The sequence below is a fragment of the Narcine bancroftii genome, chromosome 5, assembly GCF_036971445.1.
Source record: "Narcine bancroftii isolate sNarBan1 chromosome 5, sNarBan1.hap1, whole genome shotgun sequence".
In the NCBI taxonomy this organism is placed as follows: domain Eukaryota; kingdom Metazoa; phylum Chordata; class Chondrichthyes; order Torpediniformes; family Narcinidae; genus Narcine; species Narcine bancroftii.
In genome coordinates this window covers 227826197-227854042 of record NC_091473.1, presented here as the reverse complement: position 1 = coordinate 227854042, position 27846 = coordinate 227826197, and the positions used below count along the sequence as shown (strand labels likewise).

Below are 27846 nucleotides of genomic sequence, written 5' to 3'. Positions count from 1 at the left end.
ATAGAAATATACTAACTTTAGATAAGTGGTATTTGGAAATGAAATTTTGTTTGACTATGGAAAGGATATTTTTTTCAATTCAGGATAAGATGTCTTTTTATAAGTTAAAGTGGACTCCGTTTGCTAATTATATGCATTTATGTTTGATTTAAATATATGTTTAAGTGTGATATTTTAGTATTGACAATTTTTTTTTGTTGTTAGAATTTTTTTAGGTTAAGTTTTATCTCTTTTTTTGTAAGTGGGTTTTTTTCATATATAATATTGTCAATTTTATTAACTCTTCACTCTTTATTTTGGGGGGAGGGTTGGACTAATTTTAAGTTAAACTATTAATATTGTGTTACAATTAACGGGGGGGTTATTTTGTGCAGTTTTCTGATGTAATATTGTAATCATACCTTTTTAAATTTTTTTTTCTATTTTTCTTTAAATGTAATTCTTTATTGTATTCATGTTATAAAATTTTAAATCAAGTCTTCAAAAAAAAAGAATCTAGGATAGTGGATTTGTCATATGAACATACAAGGCCTGCAAATTTAAATTTAGACATAGCACGATAACATGCCCTTTACACCCACAATCCCATGCTGCCCAAATACACATAATTGATCTACACTCACAGGACATTTTGATCGGTGGGAGGAATCTGGAGCACCCTGAGGAAACCCAAGCAAATATGGGAAGAACATACAAACTCCTCATAGACAGTGCCAGATTCGAACTCTAGTTGCTGGTACTGCAACAGCATTGTGCCAACTGCTACGCTAACCATGCCTCCCTGTACTTCAGGAGAATTAGAAGTGATTCCGTTGAAAGATACAATATTTAGGGTTATATAGGGTTGATAAGGACATTGATGAGTTGATGTTTCAGCGGCTTTATAAACAGTAATAAAAACAGAAGCCTGGAAAAACTCAGCTGGTCAAGCAGAATCATAGAGGCAAAATATGCAAGATGATATTTCAGGTGGAGTCCTTTAATCAGGACTGAGGGAGGAGAAAAAATTGTAGTATCTAGCATCACGAAGGAGGGATAAGACAGGCTGGTGGGTGGAGCAAGATGGGGAGGGGGTGATGGCCAAATGGGAGGGGTGATTAAGGAGAAGAACAAAAAAACTAGTTGGCCAGGTGAGCGTGTGGGAGGAGAAGATTGTGGGTGTGAGTCAGCCAAAATTTAATAATTCAGTGTTCCTATAATTGAATTGAAATTTACCAGAGCAAAATACAAGATGTTATTCTTTCAATTTGCATCTGGCCTCTTTATAGCAATGGAGGATCACCAGATCAATGAGGGAATGAAGGACAATTAAACAACATACTGTGGCGACATACATGTATGCCGTGTTGAACCGGCCCCACTTGTTATGCACGGTCAGTGGGGCAGTCGTGGCAAAGATGGCGGCGCACATCCATCTCTTCTGGTCCAGACCAGAAAATGATGTGCGCACTTGTGTCACCAGGACACCAAACCGTGGGACGTACACGTGGTCTGACTGGCAGCCTAATAAGTGAGCGCGCAAAGTTGAAATAAACATTCTGTTGTGACACCCGAGCTAGCAGCCTGTGTCTCCAGTCTGTACAACCACCCTCTCACAACCCACTACAGTACAACCAGAAAAATCAAGGTGGCCATTGCGGACAAAACAAAGCTGTTCAATAAAATTGTCTCTTCTGCACTTGGCTTCACCAATGCAATAGAGGCCACATCAAGAGTGCAACAGGCCAGGTTCAAATAAGTGCAGATGAAACTACCTCTTTTGTCTTTATAACTTGGGGTCAGTCTTAAGGAAAGAGACAAGGCTTCTTCATGCCAAAAATAATCTTTAGGATATTCAAAAGGATTGTGAAGGCTCAGTAAGTAGATTGAAGATGGAGGTCAATAGATTTGTCATGATCTTATTGAATGGTGCACAGGTTCTGAATGGCTTACACCACTTCTCTTGTGTTTTCTTAAATGTAGTAGTGGCATATTAAAAAATTAGGTGTTCAGAATTGCATGCTTAATATTATACAAGCCACATTCAATTAGAAGCAGCCTAACCCAGCTCTAGATGAACTATTTTATGAAGTTAGCCAGCCAATCTAAATCACCAATACTGTTTGGGCTTTGCACTATTTTAACTGTCTTGATCTTTTCTGCTTTTATGGAATCAGTTACCTAGAGGACAATTCAATGGTGCTCATCTATTGTTCTTGATCGTATTGGAGCAGTAGATATTTAAATTGATTAGCAGGCTAGGGCTTTATTTCTTGGAAGGCAGGAGGATGATGGATGATCTCAAAGGTGTACAAAATCATGAGGAAAAATATTGGGTGAACAGAGTCTTTTGCCCAGCAAAGGGGTATCAGTAACCAGAGGACATAGCTTGAAGTGGGAGAGATTTAACAGGAACCAGAGGGACAACTTTCTTTTGTTAAACTCAGAGTTATCTGAGTTATATTGAGTTATCTGCCAAAGAGGTATATTGCAAAGTTTAAAGAAAAAAATGGACAGTTATGTGGATAGGATAGCTTGAGAGAGATGTGGGCCAAATGCAGGCAAGTGGGACTTACTTGTGTGGGAAGGACATTTTGATCAGCATGGGCAAGTTGGGCTATTAGGCCTGTTTCCATGCTCTATGATTCGATGGTGACCGGAATAACACAAGTAATAAAACAGCAGAATTTACAGACTATTTCTTAATCTTTTACTGTCCTGTTGAAATCAGTGCTTCAATATCTTCCTCATTCCAATTCCCAGGAATTCTTCAAGACGTTAAATGAAACACAAAAGCCTGGAGCTTTCTGACCAGAGAAATATATAATCCAAGCACAAACTAATTATATCATTTAAAAGAATGGTGAATTTAAGGAACAAGCAATTTTCCAATTACATTATAACTACCTCAAAATTGGCCTTGAAATATTTTAGCTCATTGAATGGTTACTGCACCATAGCACAAACATTAAAATGACAAAATAAAAATCAACAAATTGGAACAACCTTGTCCCCGAGATGCTAAAATCCAAACTGCAGCCACTGCTGCTCACTCAGCTGGCAGCATGTGGTGAATCTCTGCTGAGCTGCCTGTCTCCCCTCTGGCAAGCCTTGCTGTATTAACATTGGCTGTGCATCATCTTTACCATTAAAGACACTCCCCTTGGGTATAACTGCATATGCACCCATTCTCTTTCATTACTGTACCATAAGTTTCTGCTAATAAAGTCATGAAAGTCATAAAGTCTGACCGCATCGTCTTTGTCTACTTCATCAATTGGCACTTCACAATAGCAATGACTTTCATGTGTTGATCATTGGAGACTGTGAAACCACGACTGACGAGAATGGGATGAGAAGGTGGAAAGGAAAAATAGAGGGGAAAAAGGCATCAATGGCCCATGTCTCCTTGAACTGTTACATTTGCCCATCCTTAGATGAACCAACCTCCAATCAAAACTAACCATACTCTCAAATTGTATTCTCCAAATGAACACGTTCAGTGGTTTCTCAAAATTCTTTTCTGGGAAAAAAAATTCTTATGATAATTGCAAAGATGAGTACTTAAAAGATATTTAAACTGAAATCTGCCGTCTACATTATGTTCATACAAATAGATTTTTGCAGCATTTGTAAGCTTAATCCTGATTGAAGGATAGCTGCAGCAAGTTTAAACTAATTTCTGAGCTGATTGGTTACATGACTTTGCACCTATTTGAATTACAGGGATGGTAGATGTGAACCAGCCGATCCAAACCATTTGGCCTTGCTAATCATTTGGAAGGCTAACAGTTATTCTGCAACTATAATGTCAATACCAAAATCTAGATAATCACGAGCAGAATTTCTGTGTAATTTGATTCCGTTAAAGCCATGACATGGGCGACTTTTTGTTGACTCGCCTCATTTTCAAATGGAAGCTTAGTTCTCATTTCAAATGCTAATCATCGGATCGATGAAAGTTGAGGAGATGCCAAAAAATTTCAATGGCCTTAAGAGACAGTTGTCTTATGACGTCCTCCATTCTTCTGTGGAGACAGCAGTGCCCGTTTGACACCCTTAGCCACACATATGCTACAAACCTGCTGAAACTGATTGGCTTAAAGTGGGGCGCAACGCATTCATTACAAATTAGCATCTGGCTGCTTTTCCATGAGCAAAGAGAGTTCACAATTTTCTGACTTACAAGATCAGCAGTACCTCATCTATTAAAGTCACTCTCACATCACCATCTTGCTGATCAAAAACCAATAGTACATCAACTGGTAACAAACGTGACCCCCATTGCATGGACTGACAATGGTTTTCAAGCCTGCAAAAGCCAGAAGAATCCATAGTGACACTGTTTTCTGTGATACAAATGGATGAACAGTTATGCGAGGACAGCAAATATAGGAAGTGTTCATTGGAAAAGCAATAAAAAATAATGATGAATACATAAAATCTCTCTCAAAGCCAATGTTTTGCTTGCACAGTTGCCTGCCTAGCATTTTTCCACTTTATTTATCCACACACCTCTCACAGCATCAAGGCCCATAAACACATGTTGTTTGAGAAACATAGGGAAAGGGTGTACTGTTGAAGATGGTTATCTAGATTTTGGTATTGACATTATGGCACTTGTGGTCTTGGTAACGTGGAATAAAATTATTTCAATGAATGAGTGTCACAAGATAGAGATTTTATGGGTAGAATGAAGAAATAGGAGAGGATTCAGAATTACTGGTAATCATGCTCTGGTCATAACTCAAATGACAGAATAAATCAATATAATCAAGAATCCAAGACAGAGTGGTTATAATGCAGATTTTTAACTTTAACTGGTCAGAGGACGCTCCTATTGGAAGGATATTCAAGTTCAATTGTGTTTGAAATACTTCCTGCATCTGCAGGAGTTAACCAATGTTTGAATCTAAGTCCTTTGTCAAGGTATGAGCAAAAAGTAGGCAGGTGACTGAATAAAAAGATTGGGAGGGAAGGGAGGAAGGGACAGATAGAAAAGGCTAACAGGCAATGGGGCATGGGTAGACATGGGTGGGAGAGTAGAAAAAAATGAGAAGGGGGGGAAGGATAGATCTCCAAATGGAGAGGGAAGGGGTGGGGAGCGGTAGGAAAGGAGAGAGGGATGGGGGACAGTGAAAAACTTAGAGAAAGGGTTTAACAGAAACTGGAGGTCAATGTCAATGCTGTCTTGTTGGAGAGTTCCCGGACAGAATATTTGTTGTTGGGTGGCCTTGATCACTGCCAAACCTAGGCTATGTGCAAATTGGAGGAGTGACACTTCGATTCAGGCACCTGTCTGATTTTTCTCATATCTTGGCGAAGGGCTCAGGCCTGAAAGGTTGGTTGCCTGTTACTTCCCACAGACGCTGAATGTCCCTCTGAGTTTCTCCAGCACTTGTCTGTATTGCACGACAATCCCAGCATCCACAGACTTTCCTATTGAACCCTAACGCAGATGTAACAGTTTTAGCACAAAATAGCAGGTTAAATAAACAAGGTGATTCAGAACCATTGTGTACACCAAGAGGCACAAAATCAACGTGTTACAAAAAGCCATTTATTGACTCCAGAAATTTAGAAAGCACAGCAAAAGGCAAAATAAAAAAATTGCAGAGATTCTGGTGACAAATCAAATAAAGGTTCTGAAAGGGAGCATGCAAAGAACTTTGAAAGGTACATTGAAGGGAAATCCACAAAAATATTTATAGTTCTGTTAGGAAAAAGCAGTTGGTCAGGACAACGTCAACACCTTCAGTACTAATAAACATAATAATATAAATGAGTGATTACTTTGCATGGAAGGGTACTGACTAGAGTTGAATTCTCTGCAACTCTAAGCTTTCAGGACATTGAGAGCTGACAGATCAATAAAGGGATCTGTCTAGCAAGGAAGGGAGTAATCTAGATCCAGAGACCTTGCTTTAAGAATTAGGGCCGTGCATTTCATGAGTGAAGTGATAGGAGCAGTTTGACTTGCAAAGGGTGGGAGAAAGTTAGAACTCACTTCCTGACATGTTAAATCAATTATTAATTTTAAAAGGCACAAATGAAGGATTTGCATTAACCCAAGCTACTAGGGGATAGGAGGAAAATTTAGGTATCCGGGGTTAAACCCCAGATCACCTCAAATGGCATAAAAGGTTCAAGGGACAGAACGGCCTACTGAATGCTTTCAGCCAAACACTTCCACAGCTGATGCATTTTGAACAAGTTCACATTGAAAACCATTTATTTTTTCACCTCCCAGCTCCTATTCAAACTTGGATTCAGAGTGCTGACAGGAACGTGTAGGTGAGCTGGCTTCAGTACAAAGTCCCCAGATGATAACTCCACAGGTGGGCAAACAGGAAAATGTAGTATTCAATCCATTACTTTATGCAGGGACACCGTGGGCAGTTTGGAAATGTAAAATGGAAACACAGAAACTCACCCTAATCCAGAGAGAACAGATGACACCATATTGGGTTTCTCAATTATGAAGTAAATTGCTGAAAATCAAATGGAGACTTCAAACAAAATGCTCATTTGAGCTCATTTGCTAGACAATTAATAAATTACCAGGGTACAATGCTTTTTAATCAAACAAAACCAATGTTTCCAGACCCATAAAATTCACCTTGTGGATATCTAGGGATGACTGTAAAAATTGGGAGAGTCGTTAAGGAATAGCTTTACAAAGCCATAATCACTAAATCGATTCTTTCAGACAGCATCCAGCACCACCATGCCTTGACCTTCCCTGCGCTATTCCACTGACTGAGTAGAAGAAGAGGTGGTGGACCATGACACACAGCTGAGAGAGGAACCAATCAAGTTCTCAACATTGATTTCAGACTGCATGAACACTCATGGCTTCATTTCCAATATAGATACGTAACCCCTCTCTACCCCCAACCATCTGCTGATTACTAGTAGTTCCCTCCTTCAGCAGATTAATCAATATTCCACCATTCTGAACTCTGCTTGAAAGCAGTGATGAGGTCAACTAGGTCATGGAACATTCAGACACAGGAGTATCACTGACTGAGTTGGTCAAATCCTGAAGGACACGTCTATCCTTCTGGACCACTGGTAACCTTACCAAGTTGTTACACACACCTGACTTTCCCATGTGGCATCCATTTTGTTTTCTGTCTTCCAATATTAGATGCTTTACAGTGCAATGCTAGAGAACCACTCTGAAATGTTAGGCAACTTGGCTCTCACCAATCCTTGTGTCACAAATGTTTCCAATGAAGAGAGCATTGATAGGACTGACCAATGCATAGGATATGGGGAGACAGTGTTGCACTGTGTCATATGGCACTACCACGACTATTTTAAAATGGGATCAGACCAAAAGGTAGAGGAACTGTCTGCCAGTATCATCAGTAATTATGGCCAAGGATAGTTTTCACTCTTCAGGGAGCCAGCCACAATTAGTTTTGAAATACAGAGGCATATCAGTAGCAAGCCAAGTACAAGGTGTGAAGCTCGTGTAACTATGCGAAGAACTGCGTGCATGTTAGATGATCGAAGGAGCACACAGTAGAGTGCTATATAGCACCATAATCAACAGTCCCATTACATTCAATCATGAATGATGGGAATCACTGAAGCCTGATAGCAAGCCTCAAGTGTTGAAGTAATCCCCATCTTAGCCATCACAGAAGCAACTCTTTCAGCCAATCTGATTCTCCATTTGATTGAGGAAATAGCTGTAGCAGCAGTGTTCTCCAAAATACAAGCTGGTGTAGGAAATAGGTCATCTAATATAATCAATCACATTAGCCCATTCTAAAATAGTCAAGGACAACTTTCATCACTCCACTGTTGACTGTTACCAATCAGTATTGGTTGATCACTAACCTGTTCACTGAGGCCTAAATGCATTCTGTCAGGACAAGCTCAGACTTGGCCCAAACATGTGTTGAACTGAAAATCTAGGGAGTGGAGGAGGGCAATGGATGGAACAAAGTGAATTCTTGTGTGAAATAATGTGGTTAAGATCAGACTCAGAGTCTTTTTCTGTGCATTGCATTGCTTGATGTAAAGTTTGTGCAACGTTGTACAGTCTGGCTTCCTGGGGACAGGCCCAGCAGATCAGAGCATGCAAATGAAAGTAAAAGGATGAGAGGTTGTCAAAGATGGACAGAACTGACACAAACACAAAGCAAGAGGCAGTTATGTGAAGCTGGAAAATTCAATCGTGAGTCCTGCAGGCTCCAATGTGTCCAGACAAAGTCTGCTTCGAGTCTCACTGTAACAGTGCAGGAGATAACAGATAGGTGAGGTGGGAGTGGGATGGGGAAATCAAAGAAGCAGTGTAATGTGGATTGTGGAGGGTAATGTAGCCTCTCCATCTGGAACCTGGTGGGAGTATGAATTGTGGAGGGTAATGTGGCCTCTCTGGCTGGAGCTTAGTCAGAAGTCACCTCACCTGCCAATCAAGAGCTAGATCTGCCCTGTGAGGCTGATGCGTGATTGGACCTGGCAGCTGATGTGTGATTGGTCTTCCAAGTACCAATGGTTAGATCAGTTTACTGGTGAGGCTGACACACAATTGGTCATTGCAGGTCACATGGACAGGTCTTGCATTGAAAAAGCTGATCTCTTATTCACCCCCCCCCACCCCACCCCCCACCAGCAGAGATACTGGAGATCAGGTTCATGTGCAGATACTTGTTTAGTTACATGGTATACTGTGTCTGTGAATGGTGGGTGCTGAAGTTTAAACCCTCGTTTCTCAATGTACTGTGCACGTTAGTCTGTCAGTGTGTGCCATTTTTGTGAATTTCCCTCTTGTGTAAATGAAGGCATCTGTTCATAACACTCTTTGACCCCATCGAACATATTCTTGAACACAACCTTTGGTGGATCGAGCAGGAGTCAAGGGGTTTCTACTGGACCTGTTTGGTTGCAAATGTTTTTTGCACAATACTGTACTAACCTGCAGAGAGTTTCCTTCATTCACAGGATGACTCATTTGCAGGTGATGGAAGTGGTGATGGCAGCACTGAGCGGTGGCTGGACGCATGGCTGATGAATACACTGACTGAACTAACAACTTGAATGCTACTGAAGGACTGCCACGAACACTGATCCCTGCTAGCACTGAAAACAGAGACCTGGGTGGGAAACCGCTCGGCTCCGGGGGCTATGATATTCCTGCGCTGGAACATAATGATTGCCAGCCAACTTTTCCCCATACCAGTAAGTCACACATCTGGCAACTCTTGGTGGGGTGGGAGGCCCAAGGACTGGTCTTTCCCTGTGCACAATCTGGCAAGTCCTGACTCTCAGAGCGAATCCCCAAACTGTGACCAGGTCTTGAGAATTTTCTAAGCAATCAATAGGATAGTGAACAGGAATGGTATCCAGGCATGAGAGGGTCCACAGCTGACAGCCCAGCAAAGATGGGTGTGCCTGGGGGCTAAATGGTATGTCTTGGATGTGTGGCTGCCAGGTTACCCATGAGTCAGTAATGTGTCTGCTATCTGGGATGTGCCATCATATGCCTTGTAGATCTGAGGGAGCATCCAAATAGCCACCATGATGGAAATGCTGGCCAATGAGATGGCTGTAGCACTTTGAAATAAAGGCCATCAGGATGGCCTTGGAATAGACAGAGGTGGTACCGTGCCGTTGTCAGTAAGAAGCCCTGAACTTGGATTTCGGGCCAGTAAGGGAATACCACTCACTCACCATATATGAGAGTCGGTGAACAAATTAAATGAGCCAGGGACCCGATCCTTGAACTTAACTCTCCATGGGAAACCTGGTGGACCTGTAGGACTGAGGAGAGGGAGAGATGGGTGATGAAGGAGTTGGCAGGCCATCTACATTGCACACATTGCATTAGAACCGAAATGTCTACTGGGTACTCACCTGTAAATTGATTGGTATGGTGTTGTGACTTCTGAGTGGTGGAATGTAATATGGATTTGGAGGGTCATATAGCCTCTCCATTTGGAATCTGGTGGGAATGTGGATTGTGGAGGGTCATGTGTTTTCTCCCTGGCTGGAGCCTAGTCTGGAGTCACCTCACCTGCCAATCAACGGTTAGATCTGCCTACCTGTGAAGCTGATGCGTGATTGGTTCTCCAGATGCCAATCAAAGGTTAAATCTACTCACAATGATTGATCCTTGCAGGTCATGTGGACAGATCTTTCATTAAAAAAGCTGACACGCACCTGTGGGTGGCAGGTGCTGAAGTGATTAAACCTTTGTTTCTCGTATACCATGCCTGTGTCCATTAGTCTGTCAGTGTGTGCTCTTTTTGTGAATTTCCTGTGTGTAAATAAAGACCACTGTCTGTTCACAACAAGTGCCCAGCCTGGATTCTCTTTCAACCTATTCTTGAACACAACAGGCAGGCAACTAGAAGTTCCTGCTGAGTGAATACGTTCTGCGAAGTATCTCGCAGGTTATGACAGAAAAGGAAGACTTGATCAAAGCACTGCTAATCTGCCATCATCCTCATTGGCATAAATAACGAGGACAAGAGAAACCCTGATGCAAGAAAGTCAAGGATGAAGGGCCTCAAGAGCACACAAAGATTACTTTCCTCACCTGATGGCTCCCAACCATCACCACAATGTCTGGGCTGCCAAGAAAATATTAAGACATTTAAAAGATGACCTTATTTATAACTTTTAGCTCTAAGAGATTACAAAGTAATCCGAATATCTCCACTCATTGTAAAGATCTCCGATTAAGATGGAACTGCAATAAATTGAAACTATCTGAAGAATCACTTGCCTCGATTGCAATAGGTGTTTCAGTGCAGAGAGACAAGCTATAATTTTGAATATCTGAAGGAATGATCTTAAGCAATCTAAAGAAGACACAATCAAAATAAATACAGCAGGCACTAGTCTGCAGATTTATCATTAGAAATATCTGCACTGCAGGGCTATATATTTCACACTAAATCAAACAAGAATACAATAATTGAGGTAGCTCAAGTTTGTATTTCACCACCTGCAGAAATCAAAGCATCTCTCAAGCACTACTTGCTGCAGAGTTTAGCATTGCTGTTAATGTACATTAACGCTTTGAGATGGAGAAGGCACCATTTAATTGATATTCACTTCCATTTCACCTTTGAATAGTAAACAGAAAGTCATTCTATTCGTAAGATTTTGTAGGAGTTGGGGGTGGGGGGAGGGAAGAAAGCACAATTGTTTTTTATGGCCCTTGAATCAGATACCAATTATTCATTAAAGTCCTATAGTTGCCATGCACTTTCATATTTCAAATTGTAGTAAAAAGAGAGACAAAATTCAGCTCCTCTATAGATGTGCAAAGTGTAAGTAAACAAAGCATTTTCACTGAAGAATTTTCACAGAGATGGCAAATACAAATCAAGTCCAGAAAATATAATCAGAGGGTTTGAAATGAGAACAAAAATAAAAGACTTGTAAATCTCCATTAAAACTGAAGGCTCAATGAATAAGAATCTTACTTTTTAAGTAGACTTTATTTTAAACAGCCAGATAGTGAATCTTGCACTTTATTAAAGTGATTTACAGTCAATTATCTTTAAAGTTAATGAAGGAAGGAAAACATGGCATTCATTCTATGCAACCAAAAGCAAAGAGATTATGACCACCTTTCCTTTATTTAACATCCATTTCACTCAAATAAATCTGGAGATAACATTTCATTCAGAAAGAGAGCCATGCAAAATAAAGAGGGACATTCAAAATATATTTACCTTGCTTAAATCAAAATATCCCATTAAATAATGCTTATAGAACTGCTGGGCTGTAATCGGTGTACATCACTGCAACAAGTCTGTTCCTCTAAGCTTTCTGAAAATACCTGCTTTGAAATGCCTTTTTGCTGAGTTAGCCCTAACTTCTGAAACTGGAAAAAAAAGCATTTCACACAATGGAACAAAAGAAAAACCCTAACCCATTAAATCTTCTTCTTTTCTTCTTTGGCTTGGCTTCGCGGACGAAGATTTATGGAGGGGGTAAAAAGTCCACGTCAGCTGCAGACTCGTTTGTCCGTGAACTACTCTTTGCAGACGATGCCGCTTTAGTTGCCCATTCAGAGCCAGCTCTTCAGCGCTTGACGTCCTGCTTTGCGGAAACTGCCAAAATGTTTGGCCTGGAAGTCAGCCTGAAGAAAACTGAGGTCCTCCATCAGCCAGCTCCCCACCATGATTACCAGCCCCCCCACATCTCCATCGGGCACACAAAACTCAAAACGGTCAACCAGTTTACCTATCTCGGCTGCACCATTTCATCAGATGCAAGGATCGACAATGAGATAGACAACAGACTCGCCAAGGCAAATAGTGCCTTTGGAAGACTACACAAAAGAGTCTGGAAAAACAACCAACTGAAAAACCTCACAAAGATAAGCGTATACAGAGCCGTTGTCATACCCACACTCCTGTTCGGCTCCGAATCATGGGTCCTCTACCGGCACCACCTACGGCTCCCAGACCCATTAAATATTACGTGAAGAAACACACAAAACATTGGAGGAACTCTTGCTTCCCTGCCACATTGTTCATGAAAAAAGGAGTTCCATGACTAGCAGTACTCAAAGGGACATTCTTGTGACAATGACTCACTCAACAATATTAAAGCAAAACAGGACCAGACAGCAATCTTACTTCTTTCTTGGGACTTGCTTCCAACCTTTACTCAGTGGATACAACAAAAGCACTTCTTAAGATTAAACTTGTAACTGGATGTAATAGAATGGACTTTTACTGGGAATGTTTTGGATAAGATTTTCAAAATAATGTCTCAGAAACAAATACATTCTCGGCTCTCACTTCTAAGCAGTCAACAATCAAGTGCTTTCCATTTATCATCCTTGTGCTCAGTAGCACTAGCTTTGGAATTACTTGATTTCTCACATCTTTAATTGCCTAGTCACTAATATTTGGCAGGCTGTGTCAGTCAAATTCAATAAAATTCTAATAGAATGATTGCCGAAGTATGTGAATGCCACATCTTGCTGGGTTATAAATGATTATTCCGTTGATACAGATACAAAACTTGAATTCTATCCAAAAAAAAAATGCTGCTGAAGGAACCCAGTGGGTCAGGCAGCATCCATGGGTAGAAATGGTTGGGAGCCTTTATCGAGACCAAAGTAAAAAGGGGATGATATTACCACGAAGGAGAAAATGAGGGCTTCACCACTTATCAAGCGTGGTCTATTTTCTTCCATTAGATCTTTCATTTTTAGGTGAGCCACAAAATTAGTTAAACTAAATTTTAAACTCAAAATTTATCAGCTTGAATTATATTTGTTTAAACTATCACTGCCAGTCATGGCATTCGAACTAGCCACAGGGCTCTGCCCAATAACACCAAAATCAGTTGTATTGTTTTGGATATCTCCAAAGGGTTTGATATTTGACAAAACACATTGTTTGCTCTCCCCCAAAGGATGTTTTGCAATGAAAGTTACTTTAATTTAGAGATACCAGGCCCTTCCAGCCCACACCAGTGGAATACATGCAATTGACCAATTAACCTAATCCTGCGCACTTTAGGAATGTGGGAGGAAAGATGAGCTCCCAAAGGAAACCCACACAGACATGGACAAACCCACACAAACTCCTTACAGTGAGCAGTGGATTTGAATCCAGGTCGCTGTTGCTGTGTAATAACCCATCGGCATTCACAAAGGGACTATATCTAATCCTGGGTAGGTTTGGAATTATACTTATTCCTGAGCAATATGACCTCTCCCATCTTCAAATCATAATACCAATCACTGATATTTTCTGAGATCCGTCATATAAATGGCGCTGCCAGCTTTGTCCACCTAATTCTTTATCAGAATGTACAGGATTTGAATCCTTCCTTCTCAGATGAGGTTTGGGATTCCATTTGTAATTTGATTAATATTACCTCTCTTTGTGCACGACATTTCTTATTGCAATTTAAAGTGGTCCATACAGTACACGTGTCTAAAGTTAAATTATCTCATTTTTACTCCTTTATGAGACAAATGTAAAATTGTTGAGGCTTATTGGATTCACATGTTTTGGACTTGCTCTGGTTTAGAAAACCTTTGGAAAGATATTTTTTCAAACATTATCGGTGATTCTTAACATTAAATTGGAACCTTGCCCTATATTGCTCTTTTCCGATCAAGATGATGACGTTTAACTGACCAACTCAAAACCGAATTTTATCTTTTACTTCAGTGATAGCCAGACGTGCAATTTTGATTAAATGGAAAGTTAACACTCCACCTACACATACATAATGGTTAAAAGATATTATGTCCTGGTTAGGTTTAGAAAAAAATTGGATATGCCATTAACGGTTCATGTGTTAATTTCCTCAAGACACGGGGCCCTTTTATGAACCATTATCACAATCTAAAGTTTTAGGGTTGTTATGCGCTTCAATGCTGTGCTGTCTATTTCCAGGCTGTCATCACTTGATACCCCCATTAGTATTTTTTTCCAATCTTGTATAATGGTAGGGGTTTTGAATTAACGGGGGAGGTTTCTTTTTTTTGCAATATGTATTTCAACATATGATTGTATTGTTTAATTTTTGTATCATTGCAAATTTTAAATCAAATATCTTGAAAAAAGAGCGTACAATGTCTAAACTGATCACACGTGGGATTCTTGCAATCAGAGAGTTGCCTCACAGCATCACTTGAACACAGATATAAGAAGTGCATTTATTTTCTTGCTTTTCAAACACAAGAAAAAAAATAGTTCGAAATTTGCACTCGCTGATCAGCAAACCATTCCTACATCACAAGGGTTGAGAAAAGGAGGTGGAGCACATGATTGTCAAAAGTCACCTTCGTCCTCAATGTCAAAACCAGCTGATGCATTGAGAAAACTCTCACTAAGGAAATACAATGCTATAGGAAGATTTAATGGAAGTAACTTGTATTCAAGGTTGAATAGTTCCTCTATTGACATTCATGAATTCATCATTTCCTTAGATGCTACATAAAATGCCTTAACAATTTGTATTTACATAAGAGGCCTTAAAATGTAGAAATAAAGTTTTAAAATATTCAAAATACTAAAAGTTCCAGGAGCCCAGGACCTACCTTTACAGTATTGTTTTTTTCTGTATTCAAAAATTCTTCAAACCTCCATTCCCAATAAAGGCAAATAATGACTCTCAATGTATCTTTGTTCTATTCCAAATTCTATTCACAAGCAAAAATAATCACCCTATTTAACTATTCACACAAATACAAGAAGCAGGTTGGGTGGAGTGGATTTAAAATTATGTTAAAGGTTTGTTAACAAATGGACAATCACAAACACTAAAGATTTTTTTAATAGTTCTCAGTAAGTATTCATTCCAATTAGATATTACAACCACCTGTTTCACTCTGGGAGTTAGTGAGGCTGCAAACAGTCAGTTTTCACAAGATTCACAGACAGAGTGGCACCATTAAGTATTGACTATAAACAAAGTGATGCTCTGGCAAAAGATTCAAGAACAATGGTTTTTTATTCAGGAAAAACAGATGGTGAGAGAGTTATGTGATTGGGACCCTTGAAGAAACAGGTTTCATTATTGATCAGGCAGCCATCTGAAAACAGAGGTGGAATGACAGTGTGAAATGGACTGTTCTCCTGATCCTCCTGGTCAGGGGAATTATTGAACCACTGTCACCATTGCAATTGACCCATATCTGGGGAAAAGAAACAGGGGAATTCCTGCATTGGATCATGACCATTTTGATGGTCATTCTGACTGACCCTTGCTGAGTTTTGGAAGTCACGTGTTTCACCACTTATTGGTAGTGCAAAAAAACTGTAAAGTGTACAAGTAAGAGTCCTTAAATGAGTCCTTGATTGTGATAAGTGGTAATTCTGTCGTCCCCGGTGGAAAAAGACAATAAATCTGAAATTTTATAAGGACAAAGAAGAACAAGACCGGACCCAGGAGAAATTGAGGCGGACGGAACTATGCAAGATATTAAATACTATTTTCCATCTGCCTCCACAGTAGAAGATGCAAAGAATACATCCAAAAATTGTAGGATACCAATGCTCTAATGGAGAGAGGACCTTCAGCAGACAGGATACATCTAATGGCCTGCACTTCAGGATTCTTAGTGGCTGCAGTGACAGGAGATCCAGGAATTTCTAGATTGTAAGAATGTTCCCAGAGGAATGGGAAGGAAGATTTTCACTGCATAGATTATCAGGAATGCTCTGGAATTTCCTTTAAAGGATGCAAGAAAGAAGCACACCCGCACACAGAAAAACTGACATGATTAGGCAGAGACAAAATAGTTTTGTGGAAAGAATAGGTCTGAAAAAAATCTTAATTTTGGAGAACGGAGCTAATAGAGTAAATAAGGAAGAACCACTGACTGCAGTTTATCGTGGATTGCTTGAGGAGAAGAAAATAGAGGGAATAATGGGTCATTTTCAGGTTGGTAGACTGTTCCACTTTGTAAATGAACAGTAAATATTTTGCTGTTGAACGATGCAAGACCTTTAATTTATTTGTTTTATTTACACATTAAATATAGAGGCTGTTGCCTGATCAAAGCAATGCTGGATAACTTTAAGTTCCAACTGGAGGGGAATAAAAATAAAACCTTAGATTGAACACTTTTCCAGATGGTAGATTACACGAAAAATGCATCCTAATTATTAGTAGAAACACAAATTTCAAAAACATGTTAAATATCTTAAGCAGCAATGTACTCTTTGTTTAAATCAAGCAATACTTGTATGTTTTGTATCAGTTACCTTTAACCAAGCCCATGCTCAGAGCAAATCCATTTGCATTGTTTAGCTTTTGGTCCCTTTTAATAGCTTGCCTGCTGTACAGAGGGGATAAAGCCCAAGTGCAAGATGGAAGTGAAGAACCATAAATGTAATTGATATTCAATAATGTGCAGTGTGTTATTTAGTGAAATTAGACACCGCATTCTCATCAAGGATGCACAGATTTTAAAAAAAGAGCACAGATCAAATGGCATTGAAGTTTTCTTTTAAAACTATATGGGGGGGTGGGGGGGTAGTTAGGTTTAGTACCACTATATTTTGAGGGAACTGCTATACACACTACTACAAAAGCTTTACTGTCAAGCTGGTAAAAGCACAACCACTGTGTCAGTGATTGTTATTTTGCATTTCCCAAATTTGTTATGCTGGTTTGATTAACCATGTGTATCAGAGTAGAGGCTACATTATCTAAACCCATTACATGCATCATATTTACCAAGAGAAACAACTTCAAATCTCATTAGTCTTCTTTGGCTTGGCTTCGCGGACGAAGATTTATGGAGGGGGTAAAAAGTCCACGTCAGCTGCAGGCTCGTTTGTGGCTGACCAGTCCGATGCGGGACAGGCAGACACGATTGCAGCGGTTGCAAGGGAAAATTGGTTGGTTGGGGTTGGGTGTTGGGTTTTTCCTCCTTTGCCTTTTGTCAGTGAGGTGGGCTCTGCGGTCTTCTTCAAAGGAGGCTGCTGCCCGCCAAACTGTGAGGCGCCAAGATGCACGGTTTGAGGCGTTATCAGCCCACTGGCGGTGGTCAATGTGGCAGGCACCAAGAGATTTCTTTAGGCAGTCCTTGTACCTTTTCTTTGGTGCACCTCTGTCACGGTGGCCAGTGGAGAGCTCGCCATATAATACGATCTTGGGAAGGCGATGGTCCTCCATTCTGGAGACGTGACCCATCCAGCGCAGCTGGATCTTCAGCAGCGTGGACTCGATGCTGTCGACCTCTGCCATCTCGAGTACCTCGACGTTAGGGGTGTGAGCGCTCCAATGGATGTTGAGGATGGAGCGGAGACAACGCTGGTGGAAGCGTTCTAGGAGCCGTAGGTGGTGCCGGTAGTGGACCCATGATTCGGAGCCGAACAGGAGTGTGGGTATGACAACGGCTCTGTATACGCTTATCTTTGTGAGGTTTTTCAGTTGGTTGTTTTTCCAGACTCTTTTGTGTAGTCTTCCAAAGGCGCTATTTGCCTTGGCGAGTCTGTTGTCTATCTCATTGTCGATCCTTGCATCTGATGAAATGGTGCAGCCGAGATAGGTAAACTGGTTGACCGTTTTGAGTTTTGTGTGCCCGATGGAGATGTGGGGGGGCTGGTAGTCATGGTGGGGAGCTGGCTGATGGAGGACCTCAGTTTTCTTCAGGCTGACTTCCAGGCCAAACATTTTGGCAGCACAGTTAACCCACCGGCTTATTTTTCTATTGACAAAAATCAATTCCTCTGAGAATAAAGTGAAGAAAATGCCAATTTCTTCATTACAATTCACACCATTTCAGCCCACCTTTTAAAAAAAATTATCGTTTCTCCTTTGGAGACATTGGTGCATTCATCTACCTCTTTCCTGTTGATTCAAGATTCTTACCCTCGTCTTTTAACACTTTGATATTCAACTTATGGCCTTGTACTAAATTACATGCTAAATGCTGTTCAGAAGCTACCCATTTAAATATCTCCACTCTATCATTTCAAATCTCGCTATGGCTCGCTGCATTCCAAAGCATGGTACTTCATACAAACCTCAAAACCTTCAAGCTCATCTTCTCAGCTCCTTGAGCTTGCCCTAAATTCTTTCAGGATCGTGTATTTGCCAGATTCTTTGTTGGTCAACTTCATAGAACCATAGCACCATAGAATGCTACAGCACAGGAAATAGGCCATTCAGCCCTTCTAGTCTGTGCCAACCACTATTTTGCTAGTCCCACTGACCTGCTCCCACTCCATAACCCTCTCCCATCCATATATCTGTCCAATCTATTTTTAAAACTCAAGATCGAGCCTGCATTCACATCAGATGGCAGCTCATTCCACATTCCCACCACTCTCTGAGTGAAGAACCTTCCCCTAATATTCCCCCTAAACCTTTCTCCTTTCAACTTAAAACTTTGATCCCTGATATTTATCTCCACCATCTAAGTGGAAAAAGCATTCTCGCATCCACTCTGTCTATACCTCTCAATCTTGAAAACCTCCATCAGATTTACCCTCATTCTTCTTCACTCCAAGGAACTCTACTCCAGAAGACCTGCAACATCCTAGTAAATCTTCTCTGCTTGCTCTCAATCTTACCGATATCCTTCCTGTTGTTAGGCGACCAGAACTGCACATAATATTCCAAATTTGGCCTCACCAATGTCTTAAACAATTTCAACATAACATCCCATCTCCTATATTCAATAGTTTCATTCATAAAGGCTAAGATTCCAAAAGCCTTCTTTAAAATCCTATCCAACTGCGATGCCACCTTCAGGGAACTATATATCTGTATTCCCAGATCTCTTTGCTCCTCTGCACTTCTCAGTACCCGACCATTTACTGTGTATGTCCTATCTTAGTTTGCCCTTCCAAAATGCATCACCTCACACTTCTCTGCATTAAACTCCATCTGCCATCTTTTTGGCCCATTTTCCCCAGTTGGTCCAGATCCCTCTGCAAGCTTTGAAAATCTTCCTCGCTGTCCTCGCCTCTTACCTTTCTGATCAATTTACCACCTTCACTTTTGAAAATGTCAATGAATCCAATTAGCACAGCCTTTTGAGGGATACTTATCTTCAATAGGATATAGAAATATAAAGCACAGTGCAGGCCCTGCCTGCCCACAGAGTTGTGCCGACCCAATAACCTACTCTTAACATCTGCTAGAATTTTCCTACTACATAACCCTCAATTTTTCTCAGTTCCATGTACTATCCAATAGTCTTTTTCAAAAATCCAATTGTACCTGCCTTCACCATCATTGCTGACAACACATTCCATGCATCCACCACCCTCATCGACCACAGGTATTTAAAGAATCTTGAAAGTAATTAAGAAAAAGAACCTCATAAAATTAATTTCAGTAGTGGTATCGGACAGTGTGAGTGGGAGGGACAGCTTCTCTCCACCTCATTAAAATGGCCCTTCATGCGATAAGGGAGGCGAGGGCAATGTCACGGGATTGTGAAGCCGTCAGGATTAAATCAAATGGCCCACTTATTCCAAATAGAGCAATATTACTTTGACTCCACATGCTTTTATTAAGAACTAAAGACAAGGTACGAAATAACCCTTCCCAAAAATTGGAAAGAGAAGGACATAACCAGAACGTATGACACAATGTTCACGTGATAGTACAGATTCTATCACCAATGTGTATATGTACAGATGGTAGTGTAGGATGAATGTGATTGGCTGAGAGTGTAGCCACACCTACTGGCAGGTCTTAAAGGATTGCTCAGAGCCAGACCAGGTCATTCTGGACTGGTCGACCTACTTATGAAATGCTCCAGTCTTTTCATTAATTTATTTTTCCCGCCTTCACCTCGACCCGACATCGCTCTACCGTGCCAATCGACCGAATGGTCAGTCTTTTCATTAATAAAAGCCTTGGTTTGGATCAACAAGTCTTTGGTTCTTTCGTCGCGCACTACAATTTTATTAACTAAAAAACTGGAGCATATCACAAGTAGATCGACTAGTACAGATCCTATCACCAATGTGTATATGAACAGATGGTAGTGTAGGATAACTGTGATTGGCTGAGAGCATAGCCACACCTACTGGCAGGTCTTAAAGTATTGCTCCGATCCAGACCAGGTCATTCTGGACTGGTCGACCTACTTGTGATATGCTCCAGTCTTTTACTTAATAAAAGCCTTGGTTTGGATCAAGTCTTTGGTTCTTTCGACGCGCATTACAGTTTCTTCCTCAGTTATACATATTTCACATTTAGAAGAGAGATTAGAATAGAATTTAGTCAATTGGACTTTAGAATAGTGGGCCCTATTGTAGAGCGCGTCGACCAGTCCAGAATGACCTGGTCTGGCTAGGAGCAATCCTTTAAGACCTGCCAGTAGGTGTGGCTATACTCTCAGCCAATCACAGTCATCCTACACTACAATCTGTACATAGACACATTGGTGATAGGATCTGTACTATCACACCTATGTACTACCTGAAATTCTAATAATGAGTGTCTAGCACAGAGAGGATGAATGCAATCACTTCAAAATAGGGTCCCATGTAATTTCAGAAAATAACTGTTCTCAGTTTTTTAAATTCTGTGCAGGGAACTGTCCCTAGAATTTATAAGTAATTCATAAAGGCCAGAACCGCCTCTTTATATTTAGGTTAGAAATAATAAATCACCCCTATCATATTAGGTTTCAGGTCTTCAAGGAGCTTAAAAGTTCAAGAATTCAAAAAGCTCCCAACCTGTAAATAACAAACTAGATGATGTCTGCACAATGTAAATTTGGTGGATAATTGCTCAAAAGAGGCAAGATTTTGGTCAGTAAAAATGTCTAAACGGGATTGGACACTTAAATTTGACCAATTATGACACCCAAAATCTTGAACCAAAGGTTAAAAATAAAGAATTACTTAAAATAGGTCTAATTAATAAGAATCTATGGTACCGAAAATGTTTCCTGAATTGAAATCATATTCTCAATGCACATCTAACAATAAAATTATCAATTAATTTGGAGGCTGAGAAAGGTAAAGAACATAATACTGGTAGTCCCCGACTTCCAACTTACGCAAGTTACGCCCACCTGCACATATAACCATATAACATACAACCAAAATTTTTAAAAAATATTTATTAATTCTGTTGACGTTCATATTTTGTATTAAAAGTACTGTTTACAGTGGTCCCCGCTCCCCGCAGCAGCCCGATGTCCCCGTTCTCCTCCTCTCCCCCCTCCCGCAGCAGACCGAGGTCCCCATTTTCCCCCCTCCCCCAGCAGCAGCCCGAGGTCCCTGTTCACCCCCCTCCCCCCCACAGCAGCCCGAGGTCCTCGTATTCCCCCCCCCACTGCAACAGCCTGGGGTCCCCGTTCCACCCTCCCCCACAGCAGCCCGAGGTCCCTGTTCACCCCTCCCCCCACAGCAGCCTGGGGTCCCCGTTCTCCCCTCCCCCCCGCAGCAGCCCGAGGTCCCCCCTGCAGCAGCAGGAGCACCCCCCTCCACCTGTAGTAGTCCGAGGACCTCTCCCCCCTGCAGCAGCCCATTCCCTGAATCATGACCAAACCCAAGTTACATCCTATTCTTCTGACCACATTATGGACAGAAGTCAGAGACTACCTGTACTTTTTGGTGGATTTAATTTCTAAATTAATCCACCTTGAAGCACCTAAATTTCCCTTGTGATGAATCCAAAAGATAATGTATCTAATATTAGCTGCCCAATAATAATACCTATAGTTAGGTATTGCTTTTTAATATTTTTAACATTTTTTTAATAATCTTTTTAATATTATGAAGGAAAATCTTTTTAAAACTATGCCCCCTCATGTTAGCAATTTCAGGACTGTGAAAGAGCCTCTGGCCATTCACATGAGCAATGGCTCTCATCATCTTCTTCCCCTCTATCGTCTTCCATCGCTCCAAACACATTTTTGTATCTATCCCTGAAACTTTGGCTTTATTTCTAAAGAGTGCATCAGCTTCTTCTGGGTTCTTTGTCCTGTGGAGATATTTTCACTGCATCTATCCCATGAAACTTCTCTACGACTACTCAACTCAATCAGATCACTGCTCAACTCTCCAGAATGCAAGTTAACACAACTTGTCCTTGCCTGCAGGAGATCTATGAAATACATTGTTGGAAAGTGCACGCGCCTACCCGGTAGGCGTGCACGATCGCGCGCGCCTACCCGGTAGGAGTGCACAGTTGCGCGCGCCTACCCGGTAGGAGTGCACAGTTGCGCACCTCGGTAGGCTGACTATTATTTGGATGGAAGGAAAATTCAAAATTTGACGATGCAAAAGGATTTAGGAGTCCTCACGCAAGATACCCTAAAGGTTAACGTTCTGGTTGAGTTGGTGGCGAAGAAGGTGAATGGAGTATTGCGATTCATATCCAGACGAATAGGATACAAGAGCAAGGATGTGATGTTGAGGCTTTAATAAGGCACTGGTGGGCCTCACTCAGAGTATTGGCATTGGAAGATCCACAAGAAATGATTCCTGGAATGAAAGGATTCAGATACGAGGAATATTTGACAGTTCTTGGACTGTACACCTTGGAGTTCAGAAGAATGAGGGGGGAACCTCAAGAATATTTGAAACGTTGGAAAGCCTGAACAGAGATGTGGCAAAGTTGTTTCCCAAGGTGGGGAAGTCTAGGGCAAGAGGGTACAACTTCAGGACTGAAGGGCACCTATTTTAAACAGATCTGGAAGAAATTTCTTTCAGCCAGAAAGTGGATAAATTCTAGAATTTGCTACCTCAAGAAGCAGTGGAGGCCAAGTTGTTGGGTGCATTTAAGGAAGAGATTAATAGGTGTCTGAATAGTCAGGGTATCAAGGGTTATGAAAAAGGCAGGGAGAGGGATGAGGGAGAATGATCAGTTCATGATGGAATAGCAGACATGATAGGATGAGTGGCCTACTTCTGCTTGTTTATCTTATGGTACTGTCAACAAAAATTAATGAATTGTTGAAACACCTCATGCCGATTAAATGTCAATATTGATAATGATGCATCTGGTCTAACACCAAACATGGACATTTTGGCTTTGAAATAATACTTTTGCTAATTTCATTAATGTTAAAAATCAAAGTGGGAAGTTAAAAAATTTAGGAAATGGATAAATGATCAATTGCAGACTAAATTCCTCACCTGCCTTCTCAAAAAATTTTCTCCCTATTCTCTATCTACCTTTAACTCTCATAACCTTCGGAATCTGCTTCAGATGATTTGCAAGGAACCCCACCTGTTTCCTCTATGATCCCTGTGGATGGTGCCAATAATTCAATAATTTGAAGGTTGGGCAATGCACAACATTAGAAGAACTGCATCCCAGTTCAAACCTTTAAAACCCTTTAAAAAAAAAACCAGTACACTTTAAGAGTCAAATGTTCATGAGAAATAAGTATCTGAAATTTTACGTAAGCCAAGTTAAATTCAATTAGTATTTTGTATTTTGTAATTGCTGCATTTAAGTATACATTTCTTTTCTCACATTGCAGATACAGTATATTTTACAACATGGAAGAATGGAAACCTTAACTCCAGTATAACATTCTAAATATAAACAGTTCTCATGCCACATCAGCTAATAATGCATTCCACATTTGAAAAAAAAATTCTCCAGAACCTTACCGGAAAGGTCACCTTTCTAATTTTAATGGCCTGTGGAGATATTACCATTTTGTTTGATAATACTTGCTACAAGAGCCCAAATTGCTATGTCAAGGTGATCATTGGGCCAAATACATAGAAGGGGAAGTATCTCCACTCTCCCAAATGATGGGACGAGAAATGATCAGAGAAATATGGTGTAGTGGTTAGCGCCATACCTTTACAGCACCAGTGATCGGGACCAAACCTGGGTCCTGCGTTGTCTGTAAGGAGTTTCTACTTTCTCTCTGTGTCTGTGTGGGTTTTCCCCATGGGCTCCGGTTTCCTCCCACTATTCAAAATTTACCGGGGGTGTCGATTAATGGGGTGTAAATTGGACGGCATGGACATTTGGGCTGAAATGGCCTGTTACCATGCTATATGTCCAAATTTATTTTTTAATTATGTTTTTAAAATAGCATTCAAAAATAGGATCAAAAAGGTATATAGCCATGTAACATGAAAAATAAAAATATATTTGAAATAAAATGTTATTCAGATCTGCTCTTTGTCCTTGCAGAAACCACTGGAAGATAACACGCCCATGTGAGAATTAGATTTAAAAAACCTCATTCTTAAAAAATGCCATTTCTGGAGCTTAATTGAAGTAGATAGATAAACCATTTTACAGAGCAACCAACCATACTTCAGTCATTTTTACAAAATGTCACTAGGGTTTTGAAACAAATCATGGCATAACCCCATGTAGAGGATTTCTCAAATATCCTCCAATATCCACTGTTTTTTGGTCCCTAAAATTGACACAGAAGTCAACAGAAAATGGTTTCCCCATCATGGAAAACTATTTTTTAATAGCTTTCGTAAAGTTCAAATTTTGAATACATCACAACTTCAACTTAATAAAATTCTTCTCCCCTTCATTCTGTCAATACATCTTCTGTCCTTCCAATCATAAGGCTGGCTTAGTTGGTCATAATGCTTAGAAAGGCTTTGTATTTTAACACTTTGGACTCCTTAGTGAATTTATTATAAAAGTAAACCTTCTCAAATTCACCACAGCATTTTGCTTTGCAACAGTGTCCGTCATTTACATTTCTATTGACTTATTCAGAAATATGCAGAGACCAAAATGATTCCATATAGATAATCTACATAATTTAATCCACTTGAACTCTTTATCAACCTTTACAATTTAGAACACTATTACTGGCAGATAACATCATTGATTTTTCAATTTATTCTTGAAGACAGGTAATTTTAAAAATAGGTACAAAAATTATAAAATTACCAATTTATTTACTTTACATTTTAAATAATTTCATTTTCTGATAGGAATTAACCTAACAGGCAAGATTAATTGCACTACTTCTAATATAGTTTAGTGTCAGTGTGATGGAATCCAATATTGGCTTCTGAATGCCTGTCCTTGCAGTTTTGACCGTGCCATCTTACGGTTTTGACCGTGCCATCTTGCGGTTAGGTTAATTTGAACAAGTGAAATTTGAACAGAGAGAGAGGTTTGAAAAATTCCATATCAAGAGGAGTGACTTTTGTGAAGTGTTGATTCCTCCATCATAAATAACTCCAGAAAAGATAGCACACAGAGGAGTGCTCTCTTTTTGGAAGGCAGATCTAATAATAGTGATAAAGAGAGAGGGCAGGCTCATTTTAAACCACTTCTAATGAAAATAATTAAAGCAACATTAGTGAGGCGATGGTCTGTGCTATGTAAAGATCTTGGAAATACTAAGGGTGAAAATGCAATATTATTTATAATCAACCTCAGCTGATTCCATGATCAACATGGCACTTAGCTACCAGCCAAAGGTGCTTGATGGTTCAATGCTTTATCTGTACTCGGCAGCGTATCATTAGGGGGTTCAAAATATTTGAACATCGTTGTTGGGATGGACGGAGGGGGAATAAGTCACACCCCAAATTCTTCAATTCTTCTATCAATTAGCAATTGGATAAGCAGAGTAAAGGTGGAATCTTGCTTGACCTCAGTACGAGTGAATGGGTTTCTCCAACACCCAGCCTCTTCGAGACTCCTAAAAGGTCAGGTGTGCAGGACGATAGGGAGGGTGGCAAATTCTTAACTAAGACGTCAGTTGGACCAGTGTGGCAATGGGTTTCCTCCATTGTCTATAGTTATTGTTGGCTACTGTATATGAGGAGCTGGCCCACCCACTGTTGACTCAAACCCTACGACTCCTAGGAACATAGCAAGTAGGAACAGGAGTAGGCCAAAAATGGCCCATCGAGCCTGCTCCGCCATTCAATTCGATCATGGCTGATCGAATTGATGACCTAACTCCACCTACCTGCCTTCTCCCCATATCCCCTAATTCCTCTATCATGTCAAAATTTATCTAACCAATTCTAAATATGTTTAATGAGGCAGCCTCAACCACTTCCCTGGTTAGAGAATTCCAAAGAGGACTCCCGGCAGTCCTGGGCCATAAAGGTCGAGCCACCTTCTCCCTTCCCGACATTGGTATACCTGGATCCGGGCCGGTGAGGTTCTTCTGTCCATTGAAGCCTATCCTTCCCTCTGCCTAGTCACCAATCACCACTTAAATAGGAGGGGGAAAAAATCAGTGTGGCGAAGAGGGATTCCAACTATTTTATCCTCCAAATGATTATATATATTCAGAAAAGCAACTTCTGGTAAAAAAAATCCACTGCATCCATGGACAGAACATCTTTCTTTGCCTGGAGGACTGGAGACAAATAGATGGCAATGTCCAGTTTGAACTGGACAGTTAAAGTCATGAAGCTGTGGTTTCTGGCAAGTCCAAAAATAAAATCCTTGACGACTTCCCAAATCCTTTCGGTCAAACTGCGATGCATTTTCTGAGATGCGGCTGCAACCCCCCAATTCCCTGATTGATAAGGACTAATCTCGCCAGCATTAAAGCAAGACAACTCTATTATCCCCTTGGGCAACATTCATGTCACCCGCGTGGCGAGTTAAGTAAATGATACATTTTCATTCTCTCGCAACAATCGCGTCCTCTCGAGAAAGTTGCAGTCAGTACCTCCCAGAAACTGTCGGTCGTTTCCTCCAAGCCGCTGGATTCGTCGTACGAGCCTGACATCCTGTGCACAATCCGAAGACCTTGAAATGAGCTGCGCGGCGACTGAGCCTCAGATCTTCATGCGCTGCAGAAGAGATCGTTTAAAAAAAATAGCCCAAGCGTTAGAGAATTTTTGGAACCCCCCCCATGCACAAAACGCCAAAAGGACACTGCCAGCGTTCACAGCGCAATCCCCGCACCCTTGCAGCCCACTGGACGGGAGAGCCCTGCATCCACCGAGCTGAAGCAGGGCAGAGAAATCATTGGTGGGGGGGGGGGGGGGGGTAAAAATCAATCAAAACAAACAAACCTCATCCCCCTTCGTGCTTTGTCAAGGGCTAACCCGTCATTCCCACTTGGCCCATCCCAATCCGCTTGCGCGCTAGAGGCTGTGAATTAGTGCCGAGGATTAATCTCCGCCCGGCGATGCATCCCTCGGAGGACGTGGTGACAGGCTGCACACAATTGAACTACACAGGTTCACGGGCCCAAGTTATTTATGCAGGTTCGGGGCAGCAGTCGAGCCAGGGTCGTGCAAGTTATATTGGCCGCAGGGATTCCAGTGACAGAACTGCCACAAGGATTCCCTCTCCTCCCCCCCCCCCCCCCTCGTTCAATCACGGGAAGGCAGGACCGCAAACACTGCTGCATTAGATTTGCAGTGTAGATTTCATTTTTAAAAATAATCAACGCATTGAATCATTATCACATTTAACTAAAGGAACAAAACTAGTGAAAGTAATTCAGTGGAATAAGCC

The 27846-nt window shown here is 40.9% G+C and overlaps 1 protein-coding gene across 1 annotated transcript in view; it reads right to left on the bottom strand.

Annotated features, from left to right (window-relative positions):
- The window catches only part of pacsin1b (protein kinase C and casein kinase substrate in neurons 1b), an 82353-nt gene extending 54820 nt beyond the window's left edge, over positions 1–27533 (bottom strand). Inside the window, exons 1-2 of the mRNA XM_069941553.1 lie at positions 27399–27533; positions 27050–27173 (exon numbers count right to left, since the gene is read on the bottom strand). Of these exons, the coding sequence (XP_069797654.1) occupies positions 27050–27109 (60 nt within the window). The 5' untranslated portion in view covers positions 27110–27173; positions 27399–27533. The remainder of the gene's footprint in view (positions 1–27049; positions 27174–27398) is intronic.
- Positions 27534–27846: the final 313 nt, after the last annotated feature.